Below are 19285 nucleotides of genomic sequence, written 5' to 3' on the forward strand. Positions count from 1 at the left end.
TGTGTGCCAGTGCGAATAATTTTTACATGCTCATATACCACTAGAGTTTCGAGCATGTCCGTCCTGGGGCCTGTATCTGGATAGCCAGAGTCTTGTCCCGGGACAGAAAAAAATATGTACACGCTATTTCCATACCATAAATGACTTTATCTTGAAGATCTAATATAAAGGAGAGGGTGGGGATTTCAGTTTATAGAGCGGTCGCCTGAGGTGCATGGATCGAAGGATAGAATTCACTAAGCGAACTCATTCAATCTAATTAAAATTAGCTCCACTATTACACATGTGGATCTAACAGCAGCCCGTTGGAGCTCATGTCCAGTTAACTTTTCATTCGACCAATCAAAACCTTACTTGCAAAATCATGCCAGTGATTTGAGTGCGAGTGCGAATAATTTTTACATGCTCATATACCACTAGAGTTTCGAGCATGTCCGTCCCGGGGCCTGTCTCTGGATAGCCAGAGGCTTGTCCCGGACAGAAAAAAGATTAAGCGGACAATTTTGAAATTTACATCCAAAAATTAAATAGTGGGCCTTTAAAATTTTGATGCGCATCTCTAATATAATTAATAAAGAAAATTCTACTAATTAAATTTGGTCGTTAGATTAGATCGGGTGGTCAAAAAGAAATTAGATAAGATGGGTGGCCTGACTCGGGATGTACATGTAGAGTTGAATAATGGGCAGAATTTAGAAAATAGCAATTAGTAAAAAAGTTAATAGAACTTCCAACGATGCCCACCCTCGGATATCCTTGTTCAAGATTATGCTATTGCAAAATTAAAGTATACAATAGGAAGATGATTTTATTTATCGTCAACATCCCTAACTGCGTTATGCTTCAAATTCCGTTCACTGTGTTTTCTCGTGCACGGTTCGCGCAATCAACATCCAAACTATTGCCATCGGCATTTAGTTCATTTATGAGGTTTTTCTTCACAGTTCAGGAACATTTTCATAAACAATAAAGTTCAGAAAAGTAAGTATCTAAATACAAAACTTTACAAACCCCTAAAACCATTAATTTTACTAAATCGTTTTTGTTTATTCCTTAAAATTACCGATATGGGGTCCACATGACTTGTAGAAATTGACTTAAAATGGAGAAAGATGAATTAACCATCGGTGCGTGTCACATGACCTCACATGTGCCAGATCAACAAGGCCAAAGCATTTAATTTTTACGCTTTTTAAGACCCCTGTTGTTGAATTTGTTTTCAGTTATTACATTCGATCTGCATTTTTGTGCCTCTGTTGTAGTGATTCATAATCCATTCATAATAATTGTAAATAATTTTGAGTGTATAAATTGTGTTAATTATGAATCAAGTCATTAAAAAATTATCTTTTACTAACTATTCACTGGTATAAACGTAATGCCTATCAGTATTGACATCAAGTTTAGCGATGTGTGTTGATAAAACGCGGACCGGACCAGAACGCTTGCCAAAATTGAATTTTTCCGTTAAAAAAAATATTTAACTAAGTGTTCGTCAACTGTGCATAGTTAAGAAACATATATTTTTTCATGTAGTGACCTTAAAAATGGAAAATGACGAACCGCAAATGCGTGTTACGCATACTTTTTGCAAACACATGTGCCTGAACGCAGAAACGTCACTCTTTCCTATTTACCGGAGGGTGTTTCACTTTTGTTTACTAGAATGGATTTGTTTTACATCCACATTGTTGATTTTTTTTACGTTAATTGATTGCAATCTATTTTATTTCACGTATCGTAGCTGAAAAATGTAAAATAATATTTCCGTATATATCGTATTCGTGTTTTTGTCATTAGGTGAACACAGTTTGGGACGTCAATGGTATATTTTTACGGGGGGGGGGGGGGGGGGGGGGAGGAATGAAGAGGGTCACCTACCCACTTATTTTGAGCTTAATAGGGCCAAGACCCTTCATATTCAGTAACTGTTTTGGAAATAACAAAAAAACACCACCATTTTTGTATGTAATTTAGAAAATAGTAAATTCCCTGTGGGCAATGCCGGATTTATAAGTAGGCAAAGGGGGCAATTGCCCCGGGTCCCCAAAGACTAATAAAGGCTTTCTTTATTAAAAAATGTAATAATTATAAAATTAGTTTATTTTTATTTTTATTTGTCCTGTAAATTAATTTCTATGTTGAGAGGTTCCCGAACCTGATGTGCCCCCGCCCCCCCCCCCCCCCCCCCCCCCCCCTCAGGTCTAAATCCGGCCCTGCCAGCGCCCTCAATAGTTTAAGAAGTAGCAGGCTACAACAGTGATGATAGCGGGGGCAAAGCGGGGGGGGGGGGGGGGGGGGGGTCTGGGGGCCCTCAATCACGTGTAACGACGAACCAACCACATCACCCGAAACGGTAACGCTGCTTGATAAAAATTTCGATGTGAACTAATCGCGTTTCAAGACAAATAAACAACTATTTTGGCACCTTGTTTGGATCCCTTTTGTAGGAGACTTTATTAAAGAAGAGAAAGCACTTTTTTTTTTACCATCAACAAAAAGTAGGCGGCGGCAAAAGCTGTTTCAGGCGGCGATTTGCCGCCGGAAACCGGGTACTTTTGAGGGCTCTGCCCTGCCTGTAGGAAGAACTATATAAGTGACTATCGTCGACCTTAGCCTACCTGAATATCAATTCTCCATCTCTCCTCAACATAAGACTTCTGTTCGTCCATTGTTACAAGTTTTGAAGCGGTAGTTTCAAAGATCCCTTCGCTCTTAACTTATAACGAAGAATTTAATGCTTTAAATGATTAAACTCTTTTACAAATATTATAAAACTTGTGTTTGATAATCGTATTTTTCAAATACTGAAATAATGCAAACCATTATCTTGGAAACAATGTTGCTAAGTGATTAGGATAATACGCACGCATGCGCGGGAATTGTTTGGGGGAACGCCAAACTACGTCATAGCAGTTACCGTATAATAGATAATACTCAACGAGCTACAGTGCAATATCATTTATCTTGCACAAGTGAATTGATGCTGTTCTTCCCGATTTGGGTATTCTATTTATTACCAATTTTCAATATTTATCATTTTATGGAAGATTTTCGAACGATACGATACTGTTGTTGAAAATAAGTTTGCAAGTTGAAAACAAGAGGCAGCGTTGCGTCATAGCTGTGACGTACATATCGCTGATGACGTAAGTTAGTTGTTGACATGACTTCCACCATGGAAACTATTCTTACACACCTAAGCACTGTTTATGACGTCAAAACGTATCTCGGAAAAATCACTTTGTTCACCCCACTTCTCTCTACCCATATGGTAGTGGTTCAAATCCTGTCAAAGCTGGCTCACATTTTCATTCATCCTTATATATATATATATATATATATATATATATATATATATATATATATATATATATATATATATATATATATAAAAATGATAAAAGAAAACAAGTGTACAGTATATATGTATTTAAAAAATAATTTAAAGAAATAATTATCCTTTTACATGTTTCAATCTTATCTTCAGAAAGGAACTGCTAAATAACTGCTAAATATAACGTCATACATATTATAACGTTACTGCAGTAGAAGGGGATTGATTTAATTACGTCATTGTTGCTTTTATCTAACGAAGAGCATTAAGAAGTGGACAAAACTTTCTAATAAAATACATTTATATATATATATATAAACATTTCCAATTTCTCCCAAGATTTCAATCGGTTTCGACCTTATCTGTAAATTTCCTTTACGGGTGAAGTCTCTGTGTAGGCCTACTTCCCTGCACCCATCTGGCATCCTCGTCCTCTAATAAAGCTGGTCTGACCTACGGCACTAACTAACGACCGCCAGTAGTAGGGGAACATAGTAGGTGGTTACAAGTGCCTCTTAATAATGCCAGAAGTAACTACTTAACACTCTCCGAAATGGTCAGACAAAGCCCACAGCTAAAAGCTGATGGGATATGGCAGGTGTGTGGCACGGATAGTGACAAAAGACAAGTACCTGTCGCGGTTGGAGAGACAAGGACTAGGATGTCAGGCGCGTACCTGCCTGTACGCAAGTACGCAGTGGCGTCCACATCCCCCCTCCCCCCCCCCCCCTAAAAACAAAAATCTAAAAAAACAAAAAACGGAAAACCGTACGCGCGAGAGAAAAGGAGAGTGATAACCAAATTGTAGAATAATGGCACATTGTCAAGTTCACGCACATGCACATGCCCCCAGACACACCCCCCCCCCCCACCCTCAACACTCGCACCTTCGGTGCTCGACTGTAAATTTGGAATCCACATCAAAAATAGCTGGGTACGCCCCTGGATGTGGAGGTGGACAGCGAAAGAAGTTGAAAGATAGGAACTGGCAGACAATGAGATGAAAATCAAAGGAGAGAAAAGAAAGGGGGCACTGGGGGAAAAAATTAAATAAATAGGCACATATATATGTTCTTAAAAAAAGTAGGGGGCGGGGGGGGGGGGGGTTCCTGAAATATTAAAGGCATACTGTCACAGATTTAAGGACCTTATTTCTAAAATTTTTTATAAAAATGGATAATAAATAAAAATTACATTAATTGTTGGAAACCAAATCTAGCTATTGCATCACCTTAACTGAACCATGATGGAGTGAAATCCATGTCATCCCACTCGGCAATTTTAGTTTTTGAATTATGGACCATTGCCATAATTCAATTATTTTTACAAAATGTCATTAAAAAATGGAGTATGGTGGTTATGAAGATGGTTTAATAAAGTAAATTTAGGAACAAATTAAAATTTTATTTTTGTTCAGGTAATACTTTGCTAGACCATTAAATAGGTCAGTGGTCTGTGACAATATGCCTTTAAATAGGTCAGTGGTCTGTGACAGTATGCCTAGCCCTGGAAGAAACTAAGGATTCATGTGCATCCAAATATATTATTTTCACGCTCACTTAATTCGTGTCTCCTTGGCTAGGATGATGATACCAAAGTGTTTCTTTTTATCATTTGCCAAAATAGAAGTTATATTTTGTTGAGTACTGAGCCATGTTGGCATTAAGGGTAATGAAAAAGCAGATTCTGCTTTGAATTTGACCCATGCCAATGTTGGTGTTCCCTACAGTGTGATTTAAATACTGTATTAACCAATATATCTCTTTTCTACTTGGCAAGATGATTGGAACGGTACAGTTACGAACAAGCAGTCTTGGGGAATGAATGAATGAATGTTTAACGACACCCCAGCACGAAAAATACATCGGCTATTGGATGTCAAACTATGGTAATGCAAACAAATAAGATGATGATCAACATCAATATAAAAATTCAAGATTTAAACAAAAACAGTGTAAAGAAATGTGCAAAAATACAAATATCACAGATAGACACTGACTTTTACTCAAAATTTCAATTTGTGCTGTATTGGCCATTCTCAAAGAGAATGTTACACCCCTGCACCACGGTGAGGTTACAGCACGCGCAGGGGAGCAGTCTTGGGAGAGTGGCAGTCATCCTACAGGTGGTGCAGGAAGAATAAGGTGGTCTCGTGTCGTACCCTCATCGACCATACACATTCATTTATTTTAAAGGTACATTCCTGAGTTTGCTGTATTGTAAGATGTTTCCGGCTAATAAAATATTTCTACGTGTGTGACGCACCTTGAAAGACCTTTTTTTTTTTTTTAAAAAGAAAGAAAGAAATTAAAGAAAAAAAGTCAGGCATAAGCCTCTTGGGCACATGCCATGGAGGTCCTTCAAAATCCCATACTTCCGCGTGGTATCATAAGCTTTCTCCAGGTCAAAACAAACAAACCAACCCACAACAAAACCAAAAAAAACAAAAACCCAGGAACCCCCCCCCCCCCCCCCCAACCCAACAAAACCAATACCAAATGCTGGTTATGGATGAAAACATCCCTACAAAACGTTTCAAATCTAACAAAATGATCGGCTATGCTACGTCTATATCTGAACCCGCATTATACGTTAGTAAGCAATTTGTGGGACCCAAGACACATGGCAGGTCTACGATTGATAATTATTTCCATGGTTTTACAATTGCAATTGTCAAAGCGATAGGGCGGTAACTAGTAGGAGTTGTTGGATCCTTACCAGGCTTAAGAATAGGAATGAAAATTGCTTTTCTCCATTCAGAAGGAAAGTCACCAGAAATCCAGATTGTGTTAAATATATTTAATAGAACCATAAAGGATGATTCAGGTAAATGTTTTAATAGTTGATAGTGTATTTCATCTGGTCCTACTTAAGTATCACGGGCTTTACGAAGAGCATCCTGCAACTCCTCCAAAGAGAAGTGCCTGCTGTATTGCTTTTCAACTTTACATTTAATACATGTAAAAACATCTGTACTAAAAGAAGAAGTTATAGTTATAAGAAAAATTATTTGCCAATGCATTGGCAATGTCACGGTGAGATGTCACATCCGTGTCATTAACAGACAAATGGCGAACTGTATTATTGGGATTATTTTCCTGTGATGTATACTATTCCAGACAGATTTCATGGATGTTTAAGAACTCGACTTAGAGACATAAGTTGTCCGATAAGAGTCTGAGCAGTGCGATAAGTATTCAGGTTATTCCCAGGAGGTGACACAAAGATCTCTAGGGTCCTGTTTCGCTATTTGATTGCATCTTTGCATGTTTTATTGAACCATGGTTTATTGATAAGTATTCAGGTTATTATTCCCGACAGGTAACACGAACCTCTTGAAGGTTCTGTTTTGCTCTTTGATTGCATGTTTCATTGAATCATGGTTTATCGAAACGCTTCGGTACTGCCGAAGTCTTAGGAATAGTTTCCTCTGCAATATCTTTCAATATGGAGGTGAACAAAGACATGAGATAATCGACATCAGTAATGGCAGATTTTTGCAGTCAAGTGCTGCATAGATGCCGAAATTGATCCCAAATGTGCTCCTGTTAACTTTCATCTCTGAACCCTTTCAAGTGATGGAGGTCCATCATTCTCCAAAATAATTGGAAAATGGTCACTGCCATAAGGGTCTGGGGAAATCAAGACAAAGTGACTGACTACAAAGGGTTAAATCAATGGATGTGAAAGTACCACTTGCAGGATGAATGTATGTGTGACTTATCATTAAATACTATTAAATAATTTTTGAGAAGACCTTGAAAGTCCATAGGGTTAAAATTATAATTGTACCAAGGGGGTAAATAAACTGAGCATAGAGTAAAGGTTTTATGAGCCGTAACCTTAACAGCCAAAACTTGTAAATGTGTATTTAATTTAACTTTACGCTGGGGAATGTTGTCATTTACAAAAATGGAAACTCCCTCAGATGCTCTATTTATTGTAAATATTAAATCCTCTGATATTAATACTATCAATTACGGTTTATTAGATATATTGTAAGGTCTCTGGTAGCAATAGGTGTCACAAATGATCGAAATTTGTTAGATGTTTTGACACCACTTGCAAGGTAACCAAATGAGCATTTTCATTTCGCAACGTAGCGAAAAGACTATCCAAACAATCTGATCGTTTTGTTAATGACAGATGAGAACGTTCAGAAATGTACACGTTCGAACGTTTCGTTAAAAAAATATTTGGTATAGAAATAAGGACGTCAGATTTGACATCTTAAACGTGAGAAAGTGATTTTGACCCTGTCTCCACCCTCAACCCCCAACCAACCAAACAACACCCCCACAAAACCCCAACAGACCCCCCCCCCCCCTAAAAAAAGAAGCACCCCGTGAGTTTCACGCCAAAACCGTGAGAGTTTACATATAACAGGCCTGAGTTAAACAAAACAAAAGTTAATTTTATCCTGCGAATGCAGCATAACGCCGATATCAGACCGTAACCTTTCATTCGTTCATTCATGTCAACTTCTTTTAGTGCTTATATCCAATTAAAGTTCAAGAACGCTATCCTGAGAACACACCTCAGCTATCTGGGTCATCTGTCCAAGACAGACGATTAGTGGTTAGTGAGAGAGAAGTCGATTTAGGGGCTTTACTCATGACTCGTGCTTACAATAGGGGGACAAATGTGGTGGTTTTTTCACAGTTGAAGGCCAGTGTGTCCCCCACCCGCTTTTAATGCCTATGGAGTTTTTGAATATTTGTTTTAGAACGAAGGAATGTTCTATTCACGACGCGCTCAACACATTGTAATTGCAGTTATCTGGCGTCATATATGGTTAAAATGATCACACTGACAATGAGAGAGGAAATCCACTGCCGCCACGCAATGGGCTATTCTGTCCGAGTAGCAGCAAGGGATCTTTTATAAGCAGCATCCCCCGACAGGATAGCGCATACCATGGCATTTGTTACACCAGTTATGGAGGACTGACTCGAACGAGAAATAGCTCAATGGGTCCACCGACAATTTGTTTTAGAAAAAAAAAAAAACCCACCCAACAATCGCCAGGACCTATAATAATTTCTGAACAGTATCACGGATTGACCCAGTGTGAGTGTGTGACCAGCCATAGGTTTTGCCTATTATACGATGTGTGCGCTTGTACACAGGTGAGTGCGGATCACCTGATAACGCTCACTCTCGTTCTATTTACGAAACACGAATGCAACGACACACACGTACGCACTGGTACAGCGGTACACATATGTATAGCTAGGTGTACAATAGAAAACGTTTCATAAACGTATATCATTTCTGAGTACCTATAAATCTACTACGGAAAGTGGGACACGACGTCTTGGGAGCTGAGGACAGTATGAATTCACTGAAAACTGCCGCCAAGAAGGCGATAGATGCGGCAGAAAGCAGCCTGTGGACACTCAGCAGACAGATCTACGATAAACCCCGAACTGGCAAATGAAGAACGCTTTGCCCACGAGAATCTCACGGACTATCTGGAGCAGCATCGCTTCTCGGTGGAGAGAAGCTACAAACTTCCCACCGCATTCCGGGCCGTCTACGACGGGGGCGTTGGCCCCAACCTCGCCGTTATGTGCGAGTACGACGCCCTGCCGGGACTGGGACACGCGTGCGGACACAACCTCATAGCTGAGGTGGGCGTGGCCACGGCACTGGGTGTCAAAGCGGCGCTGCAGGAGGCGGGGAGGCCTCTCGGAAAGGTACAAATGACACTTAATTATTTATTGTTTATACCCCCGCTCGGTACCGACCCTGGTCGGGCTGCTGGCGCTCTCTTACAGTTGCCAGCGCGGGCGGTCCCCTCTGCCACCCACCCCAAACCCTTTCCTGTCCTGGATGGACGAGCCGGCATAAGTCGTCACCTGCGCCCATGACAATCGAGCGCTACAACTACAGCTTGCTCTGAATGTGCACGTTAAGTTCTTTGACCTGACCTGATCTGACCTGACCTTATTGTTTATTGTACTGACAACCTACAAATAATATATTATGTGGTACTAATAAAAAAAAAGTGTTTTGTTTAACGACACCACTAGAGCAAGTGATTTATTAATCATCGGCTATTGGATGTCAAACATTTGGTAATTATTTACATATTATAGTCTTAGTGAGGACACTCGCTACATTTTTCTATTGGTAGCAAGGGCTCTTTTATATGCACCATCCCACAGACAGGATAACACATATTACGGCCTTTGATATACCAGTCGTGGTGCACTGGCTGGAACGAGAAATAACCCAATGGGCCCACCGACGGGGATCGATCCGAGACCGACCGCGCATCAAGCGAGTGCTTTACCACTGGGCAACGTCCCGCCCCCTGTGTTGCTAACTAAGCACATAACTAGGCTTATTCTACTACAAACCCTAAGTGCATTATGTAATGCTATAATTATACCCGAGCCCCGTTCTACGAAACGATCTGAGCCCAAAGATCATCTTAAAGTGCATAACTACTTTCTACACTTACGGTGAACTTAGCACCAAGATCGCTTCATGGAACGTGGCCCTGGACTCATTTTATCACCACGTGTAATTAATACGTGTTAATTTAAGTAATAGGACATTTTTTAAAAAGAAAAATCCAGATCAAATATGTCATTTCGTATTTAAATTCATAGCACAGGCTTGAGAGAAAGAATTGTTTACTTAGGGGCCATAAATAATTTAGCATTCGTAACCAAATAGCCGATATGTATGTTTGTGCTGGGGTGTCGTTAAACATTAATTAATTAATTAATTAATTCATTCATTCATTCATTCATTCATTCATTCGTAACTGAAAACCGCATACTACATATAATACTACCCATTTCCCAGGATACGTGTTCAAAAAACCGTACAAGTTGAAACTTAATTTAATATGTACACGCTATTTCCATACCATAAATGACTTTACCTTGAAGATCTAATATAAAGGAGGGGTGGGGATTTCAGTTTATAGAGCGGTCGCCTGAGGTGCATGGATCGAAGAATAGAATTCACTAAGCGAACTCATTCAATCTAATATGTGGATCTAACAGCAGCCCGTTGGAGCTCATGTCCAGTTGACCTTTCATTCGACCAATCAAAACCTTACTTGCAAAATCATGCCAGTGATTTGAGTGCGAGTGCGAATAATTTTTACGTGCTCATATACCACTAGAGTTTCGAACATGTCCGTCCCGGGGCCTGTCTCTGGATAGCCAGAGGCTTGTCCCGGGACAGACAAAAATTAAGCGGACAATTTTGAAATTTACATCCAAAAATTAAATAGTGGGCCTTTAAAATTTTGATGCGCATCTCTAATATAATTAATAAAGAAAATTCTACTAATTAAATTTGGTCGTTAGATTAGATCGGGTGGTCAAAAAGAAATTAGATAAGATTGGTGGCCTGACTCGGGATGTACATATAGAGTTGAAAAATGGGCAGAATTTTGAAAATAGCAATTAATAAAAAAGTTAATAGAATTTAAAAAAAAAAGTTACAAGCCAAAAATAAAAAGAATTGACTGCTCGGTCGAATATATATATATATATATATATATAATTTGGATCATTTTTAGAAGGACAGTCCAAAAATAAATAAGAGAAAGAAGAGAGGATCGGACTATTTAATAATATTAAAAAAAGAAAGTAATTTCGACATAAACTTTTGAACGAAGGTCTAAAAGTTTTTAAAGTCCGATCTATAAGTCCACGTGAGTGGCCTCGTTAAGGCCGTTAGGGTGCACAGCTTGTAGGGACGAGATGCGTTGCATCCCATCAAGAAAACTCCTAGACTGACAGTCGATAGACGTTGAAGGTGTAGTGCTGTACTGAACTACAGATCTTGATAAGCCGGATCCGTCTGAACGAGAGAGAGAATCAGACTAGGGTATAGTCCAGTCGTCATGGGTTGGTATGGTGCGGACGGGCCCGACTCCGGAGGATACGAGATGGTATCACAATAAAACAAAGTAAAGTCGAGAAAAAGAGTAGTAGGGGCCGACCCCGCTTCCTATTTCTTCTTAGAGTGGGGCGGTCAATCTTCCAGTGCTGCTAGGACAGACTCGGACATGTATAGACCAATCTAATTAAAATTAGCTCCACTATAACATGTGGATCTAAAGACAGCCAGTTGGAGCTCATGTCCACCAATCAAAACCTTACTTGCAGAATCCTGCCAGTGATTTAAAACTAACAACACTGCGTAGTCCCCAATGTCCAGGTAACATTTCGTCTGTAAATAATAATTTAAATATTGACCAATCACACTTCGCCTTTTATAACGTTACTTGGGAGCATACAAATTCTAAAAATATCGGGCGAGTCTATTTTAGTGGCCGCAGTACAGCGAACCATACCAATACGTACAGGGTGGGTTATCAGTCTTCAATTTTACATTAAAAATTATTTATTTATTTATAAAACCCCCCAACTAAATCAGTCTTCAGTTTTACATTACAAATTATTTATTTTATAAAATAAAACATATTTTAAGGCATTCGTAATTCACACGAAACACGTCGTATACCCTCAGGATAATTCGGAATGTTTTCAAATTATTTTTAAATCACTGGCAGGATTCTGCAAGTAAGGTTTTGATTGGTGGACATGAGCTCCAACTGGCTGGTGTTAGATCCACATGTAATAGTGGAGCTAATTTTAATTAGATTGTGTATAGACTAAACGCGAACAACCGTGGTGTTCTGCAGAATGGCCGTCATACGAGTCACGAAAAAAACCAAGTCAACATAGTCAGACGGAGAAATGACGTGGAGGCAAGGAATCTCGCTAAAAAAGAATCCAACCTGGTGGCGCAGACTGTCGAAACGACAAGCGTTCCAGCGTTCAATCAGTTCCAATGGCCGCATACATCCCACTAGTAAACTTCACTTCGCTGACAAAAACAACGAAGTGAAGGATCACCCCCAAGTCGAGCAGCGAAAGAACGTGCAGTGTGCATAAGCGAAACAAACACGTCTTACCGCGTCGAGCTCTAGACTGGGAATGCAGTGATTTGAAAAGAATCTGAAAAAAATCGGGATTATGCCGAGGGTTTACGAACTGATTCGGGTGAATTACTAAGTATGCCGGAAACTAATTGCAATATAAAATTTTATATAAAATTCGTTTCAAGACGAAAAAAACCCGTAATGGTATAGCCATAAAATGTTTATACTAGTATACAATCCAGAGTTTATTACTACACTTTTTCCCCTGTTTTTTCAATGTTGAAATAGACCAACAAGTTCGCCTATTGCATAAATAGTCTCGCCCGATATTTTTAGAATCTGCATGCTCCCGAATAACGCTATAAAAGGCGAAGTGTAATTGGTCGATATTTAAATTGTTATTTATAGATGGAATGTCACCTGGACATGGGAGTCCACGCAATGCTGTTAGATCTACTGGTAGACCCAGTAGAGCTAATTGTAATCAGATTGGAACTCATTAGGCTTTTTCACGTCAAATCAGTGCCCCACGACTAGTGTATCAAACGTCCTGTGTGTGAGAAAGTTCCCTTGCTGCAAATAGAAAAACGTTGCAGGCTTCCTCTAAAAACTCAGAATTATCAAATATTTGATATCCAGTAACTAATGATCAATTAACCAATTTGCTCTGTAGTCCGTCCCACCCTCCAATTATTTTGAATAAAAAATATTATGGGTAGTAAATCTTAAGGCAGAGATGAATTTTATTTGTAGAACAAGAAATTGCATTTTAGGACATCTAATTTTAAATATTTTACAGGGAACATACCCCCGAACCCACTAGAAACTTTGCTTTGCGCCCTCGATCTCAATCAGCCCCTCCAATCTCACTCAGCCCCCTCAATGTCTACTTGCTTCCGCCGTGCTTGTTTTAACAAAAATTTTAACTTGAAGCTATAAATGTGTATCCAGCTGACAGTATCCAGCGGCGGTGGCAAAATCAAGCTTCTCCAACACGGCGTGATGGACGACGTGGACGCAGCTGTGATGGCGCACCCTTCACCACACAACATCGTCTGTCCCATCATGGTGGCGTCTAACCCGTGAGTCTTCATACACTGTCAGGTTACAGCAATAGCTAGCCATTTTCCAGGGCTTCTAGGATTTTTATATAATCTACTAGCCATGGGATCAGTGATTTAAAAGATTTACTAGCCACAATAAAAAGTTCACTAGCCCTACTTTACTAAATAATAGTAATAATCAGATATGTCACCTAAAGAGGGAGATAAAGCTTAAAAACACTAACATTGAGGGGTTGGGGTGGGTACAGGATATTCATATTTACAAAATTGACTTAATTGAAATATTTGGCTTATTTTTTTTCACTAGCCGCTGGGCATGGCAATGGTAGTTATTTACTAGCCCAACATTGAATATCACTAGCCATGGGAGTGGGACTACCATTATCTAGAAGGCCTGCATTTTCCCACACAGTGGTATAACATTGACTCAAAATTGATATATTGGGGTGGGGGGTGGGGGGGGGGGGGGGGGGGGGTGCTCGGTGGTAGAGCGCTCGTTTGAGGTGCGATGGCTTGCAGAATTTATCGTCTTCGGTAGATAGACACAGATTCTTTTCTTCTATGCTTCACGATTTGCACGGTGAAGATTGTCGTATATGCTGTCAGTGCCATGCTTATGGTGAATGCATTTGAAAATCCCATATAGCTGAGGTGTACTTAAAATTGGATATAAACACAAAAATGAAGTTAAAATAAAAACAACAAAATAATTTTTTAAATATATAAAAAAAAAAAAAAAGTATCACAATAAACATTAACAATTTAACATTTAAACTTTAGTGCACTGTCGTTAACCTGAGACCATATGCAGTGTGGTAATGATGAATTAAGGTTGATGTGGAACTCTTATAGATTGAGTAACGCGATAATGGTAGCTGGGAACTTACGATATCGTAAAAACGTCATAGGCCATTCAACACCGAGTAAGCTCACTGCCAAAACGATTCCAGTTCTATCGACCAATAACAAGTTCTCTTAAGTCAAACGACCAGGAACAAGCATAGCCAGTAAGTAAATAAAAATTGGAGCTGACAGATCAGTCATTTCTGATGGATACAGAACTAACTGTCTCAGTATTATTGGGCTTTTAGTTCAGATCGTTTCATCCCATAAATTATCACATTGGGGTTTTATGGGGGTGTATTGAGGTGACACTGAACATAGGCCATGTGCTTGCAGGGCGAGCTATATGATTTACTACTAGTATCAAATGCACGGGTAAAACAGATTACAATTTACTTCACGGTGACTACACTGTGACCAGGATTAATTTCTCTTCCTGATCAGTTTTATTACCAACCTATGTCTTCCATATCGCGACTATTTCAGTGTGACCATCAAATACCACGGCAAAGCTGCCCACGCGGCTGGGTTTCCATGGGACGGCGTCAACGCCTTGGACGCCGCCGTACAACTGTACAACAACGTCTCCTGTCTCAGACAACAGATGAAGCCCGCCTGGAGAGTCCATGGTTAGTTCGCTTATACAATGAAAAAGAAAGGAATGTCTAAAGGTCAATTCATACTGTGATTGCCGACCTCATGCGAAACTGATTTTTTGTGTGTTTTTTATCAGGTAAACGAAAACGAGTTGAATGAACACGCACCAAACATTTAATATAAAATATATTGAATTCACTGAAAAATGAAGATTAGGTTTGAACAGAAACAGCTGACAAGATTCAGCGGTGAAGTATGAATCTAGCTTGACGGTACATCATTACTTTTTAGATTATAGCTACATGGTTTCTGAAATATGGTGCGATGACACTTAGATCTAGACAGCCAGAGAGGAAACCCGCTAGAATCACACAGGCTAGTTCTACTCCTATGCACTTTTCTATAAACAGGACAGAACCTACCACGGTTTTTAATATACCAGTCACGAAGCACAGAATGGTATGGGTAAAATACCTGACGGGCTAATCGATGAAGATAGATCCTGCTACCCATCGCATCTCAAACGAGCACTTTACACCCGACAACCTTAAATATGGGATTTAGCCCTACGACTGGTATATCAAAGGCCATTTGATGTGTTATCCTATCAGTGGGAAAGTGCTTATAAAAGAAACCTGGCTTCTGATGGGAAAATGTAGAAGATTTCCCCAGTTCAAAGACCACGTGTTATGATTAACAAATGTTTGATGCGTCGTTGAACAAAAGATAATTTAGACATAGCCTTAACTCTGTTACAATTTGTTATCTTAAAATTTAGCTACTAAAATATTAATACTTTAAATTATTATTATAAGTGGAGGTTATTGAAAGTTTGGTGTTTTAGATAACAATAAAAACGAATTTAATGGAGTTCTTGTATTCCAGGGATTATTAAAAATGGAGGTTATAGAGCTAATATCATACCTGAGCTAACTGAACTGAAATACAGTGTGAGGGCGCCCACAGATCTAGAATTGGATGTGCTTCAGAAAAAGTTTATTGGTTGTATGGAAGCTGAAGCTCAAGCTACAGGCTGCAGAGTAAGGGCCAGTCGCGTTGATTTTTATAACAGATCGTCCATCTTCACACATGCAGTCACATTCAGTCGCACGGATGCACGTACTCGCACATACTCTCATCCTCTGCCTTTGACTACTTCTAATTGCCCCCTCTCCGTGTGTTTGTGTATCTTTTTTCCCCCTTCCTCCCTTCCTTCTCCTCCTCTTCTTCTTCTTCTTCTCCCCCCCCCTCTCTCTCTCTCTCTCTCTCTCTCTCTCTCTCTCTCTCTCTCTCTCTTCAATCTGACTCGGGTAAATCGGCATCTGAAGTGTTAATTTCATTGGACGGTTTGGATTTGATATCCTTTGAACAGTTTTGAACAGTTAACTGGCCAATGTCCTTCTAGCTCTTTAACAGCAGAGTACTCGGACTAATAACCAATCAGATGTGTTTATATTTACCTCACATATGTTGAATATCGCCGTATGATATTACAAATCACACACGGTGCTCTCAGACGGGTGTGTAACAAATATCGATCGTTTCATCGTTAGAGACTTAATAAGTCCGGATATCTCAATAACAAGATTTCAGACAGGCCTATTAGTGCCGACTTTACGAAGACTATTTTTGTAAACGCATCTACATGTGTTTAAACATTGAAGATATATCGTAGTTACATGCGTATAAGTGAAAAATCAAACCAGGCTTTATAAATTCGACCCTGTGTGGGACAGAACGTAGCTCAGTGGTATTAAGCGCTCGCCTGATGCGCGTTCTGTCTAGGATCGATGGCCGTCGGTGGGCTCACAGGGCTATTTCTCATTCCAGCCAGTGCACCACGACTGGTATGTCAAAGGCCGAGATATGTGCTATCCTGTCTGTAGTATGGTGCATGTAAAAATCCCTCGCTATTAAATGGAAAAATGTAGCGGGTTTTCTCTCTAAGACTATATGTCAAACTTACCAAATGTTTGATATACAATAGCCGATGATTAATAAATTAATGTGCTCTAGTGGTGTCGTTTAACAAAACAAACTTTCGGCCCTGTGTATTTAACATTGCTCGTCGTGTTTCAGCTCGAGTATGAATTTCACGCACGATATTCAGCCATGGTGTCCAATGTGAGGATGACCTCACTGTATGAAGCAAACAGTGTTGAGCTGGGCACGGAATTCAACCGCAGCGAGTCCATCAGACAGGGCGGTTCCACCGACATGGGCAACGTATCTCGAGTTGTACCCAGCATCCATCCGAAATTCGGGATCGGGACGCCAGCTGGTGCGCATACGAGAGAATTTCAACAAGCCGCAGGTGATTGTAATCATTATGTATGTTTATTAAATAAGAAGTAGGTAATGGATAGTCAGTTATTTTTTCTTGCAAACATCATACATTTTAAATGAACAGAGTATATTTTTGTAGCACATCGTTTGCAGAATAACTATATTTTTACTTTTTTTTACATTTGTGCTTGTGATATTTTCTATTCAACACACGCACGTACGTACGCGCACAAACACGCACGCGCTTGCACACAAAGAGAGACAGAGACCGAGACAGAAAGAAACATGCTGAAAAAACCTAGCTCAGCATTATCCCCACGCCGTGAATCTTTCATATTTTAGAAGCCCGACGACAAACGCACACTCACCAATCCACGCACACGCACAGACGACACATCGGCGGCCATTCTATTCGAATATAGAACTGTCCCAGGGGCGGATCTGGGATTTTGTAAAAATGGTGTGTGTGTGGTGTGTGTGTGTGTGTGGAGTGTCACAAAATTATACATTGTTAGTTTGTTGAAGGGAACGAGATTTGTATGAGGCTTCGGGGACATGCTCTGCGGAAAACTTTGACATACAAGATTCCCAGAGACGCATTTTCAGGGCAAGTGTTGTATATTGTGGATGATGAATTAAAAAGAAGAATGTCATAAAGGACGCGCGCGTGTGTGTGTGTGTGTGTGTGTATCTGCCAACGTGCCCCATATTGGAACAGCTTTACCTACGAGGGCCTCACATACTAACTGATGCTTGGAACGTCCTTGGATCATAACTTACGAAAGACGAGCCTATTATTTTGAACATGCCAATTTGTAAGTTTATTTTTTGTCACTTATTTCCCGTACAAGTTATATAACTGTACTCTGAACTATCGATCGATGCCTCTCTTAATACTCAAGGTTTTTTTTCCCTCCAGGTACAGAGGCTGCTCAGGTTTCAGCTCTGACAACCGCCAAAGCTCTGGCTATGACGATGGTGGATATTTTTGAAAATCCCGACAATCTAACGAAGATGAAAGAAGAGTTTAAAGATCAATTGATGGTGTCCTAGTCAAACTGCATCATCATGTCCTCCGTCGTTTATAGTCGTCGTCGTCGTCGTCATCATCATCAACAACATTAGCATCACCGTCCCTCCTCATTGTCACCACAAAACTGTCATGTTTTGCGTACCGGAATCTTCATTGTCCTCTTCTATTTTAATGGACTCTTTATCAATAGTCGGGATATTCTAATATTATAATGGTGAAACAGATCCTCTATGCGAGATATATTAAACGCACCACCCAGTTTTCAATTGTTATCACGTGGCAGGCATTATGTGATGTTCTGTAAAATACACAATAACCTTAATCTTCGTATACAATTATTGAGTTGTTTAGAATACATCCAGTTGTTCAAAATCAGAGAACTGTTGCGTTTTCAATGGAGTTCAGTATTTATATTTGTAATGAAAACACCTGTTGCAACCTGTTCCGTCCTACGGGCCTGTTTTAAACAGACATTTAGAATAGAATTCATCTAATGTAGCATTATTCAGTGTATAGTGTATTCTACTAATAGGGTCCCGCAAAACGGTTCTCTTACGCCACTGAACTCCTGGCAACAGATGAAATTGTGAAAAAGATCAAATGCTTTTGTTATGTCTTGCAATTGGATCTTTAAAAATAAATGTAACTCCTTTTCTGTTTTGTGGGCATAAACTTGATTGAATATTGAAAACTAATTAACAGAACAAGTTTGGTAAAGGGAAACCGACATAGGTTTGTAAAGGTGGGGGTTGGAATTGTGCGAGTATAATTCTCCTAATAACATAGCTCTGCATTTAGTTGTTTAGCTGGCGCAGTATTTACCTCAGTTGGTAGAGAGCTCGCATGAGGCGCGATGGGTCGAAGGATCGATCGCCCACTATGGACTGGTTTACACACGCACCCGTACCAACCAGTACCCCACGACTGGTATATCAATATCTGATGTTTTGCCTATTAGAAAGTGCATATAAAAGTTCCTTTTTGCTTCATCAGTAGGAGTAGCCTACGTGACAACAGCGGGTTTCTTCTCTATCGTTGAAGGGGGCTCTCAAAAAGCGGAATTAATGTAATAGTCACCGTGACAGCACATGCACATAATATTTTAGCGGTGTTCCCATGTCTTATGGTAATTTTGACTGCTTTATGCAGAGCTACGATTTTGAAAATGTTAGTGGTTTTATCGTTATATTGGAATGCTATTTACAGGT

At 39.7% G+C, this 19285-nt stretch overlaps 1 protein-coding gene and 1 pseudogene across 2 annotated transcripts in view; one reads left to right on the forward strand and one right to left on the reverse strand.

Annotated features, from left to right (window-relative positions):
- LOC121370786 overlaps window positions 1-2842 on the reverse strand; it is a 34436-nt gene extending 31594 nt beyond the window's left edge. For both annotated transcript variants that reach the window (XM_041496254.1, XM_041496253.1), the window contains exon 1: window positions 2622-2842. In XM_041496254.1, the coding sequence (XP_041352188.1) occupies window positions 2622-2672 (51 nt within the window). In that variant the 5' untranslated portion in view covers window positions 2673-2842. The remainder of the gene's footprint in view (window positions 1-2621) is intronic.
- A 5650-nt stretch (window positions 2843-8492) lies between these two features.
- Window positions 8493-18732, forward strand: LOC121370787 (annotated as a pseudogene).
- Window positions 18733-19285: the final 553 nt, after the last annotated feature.

Source organism: Gigantopelta aegis, chromosome 4 (genome assembly GCF_016097555.1).
Source record: "Gigantopelta aegis isolate Gae_Host chromosome 4, Gae_host_genome, whole genome shotgun sequence".
NCBI lineage: Eukaryota > Metazoa > Mollusca > Gastropoda > Neomphalida > Peltospiridae > Gigantopelta > Gigantopelta aegis.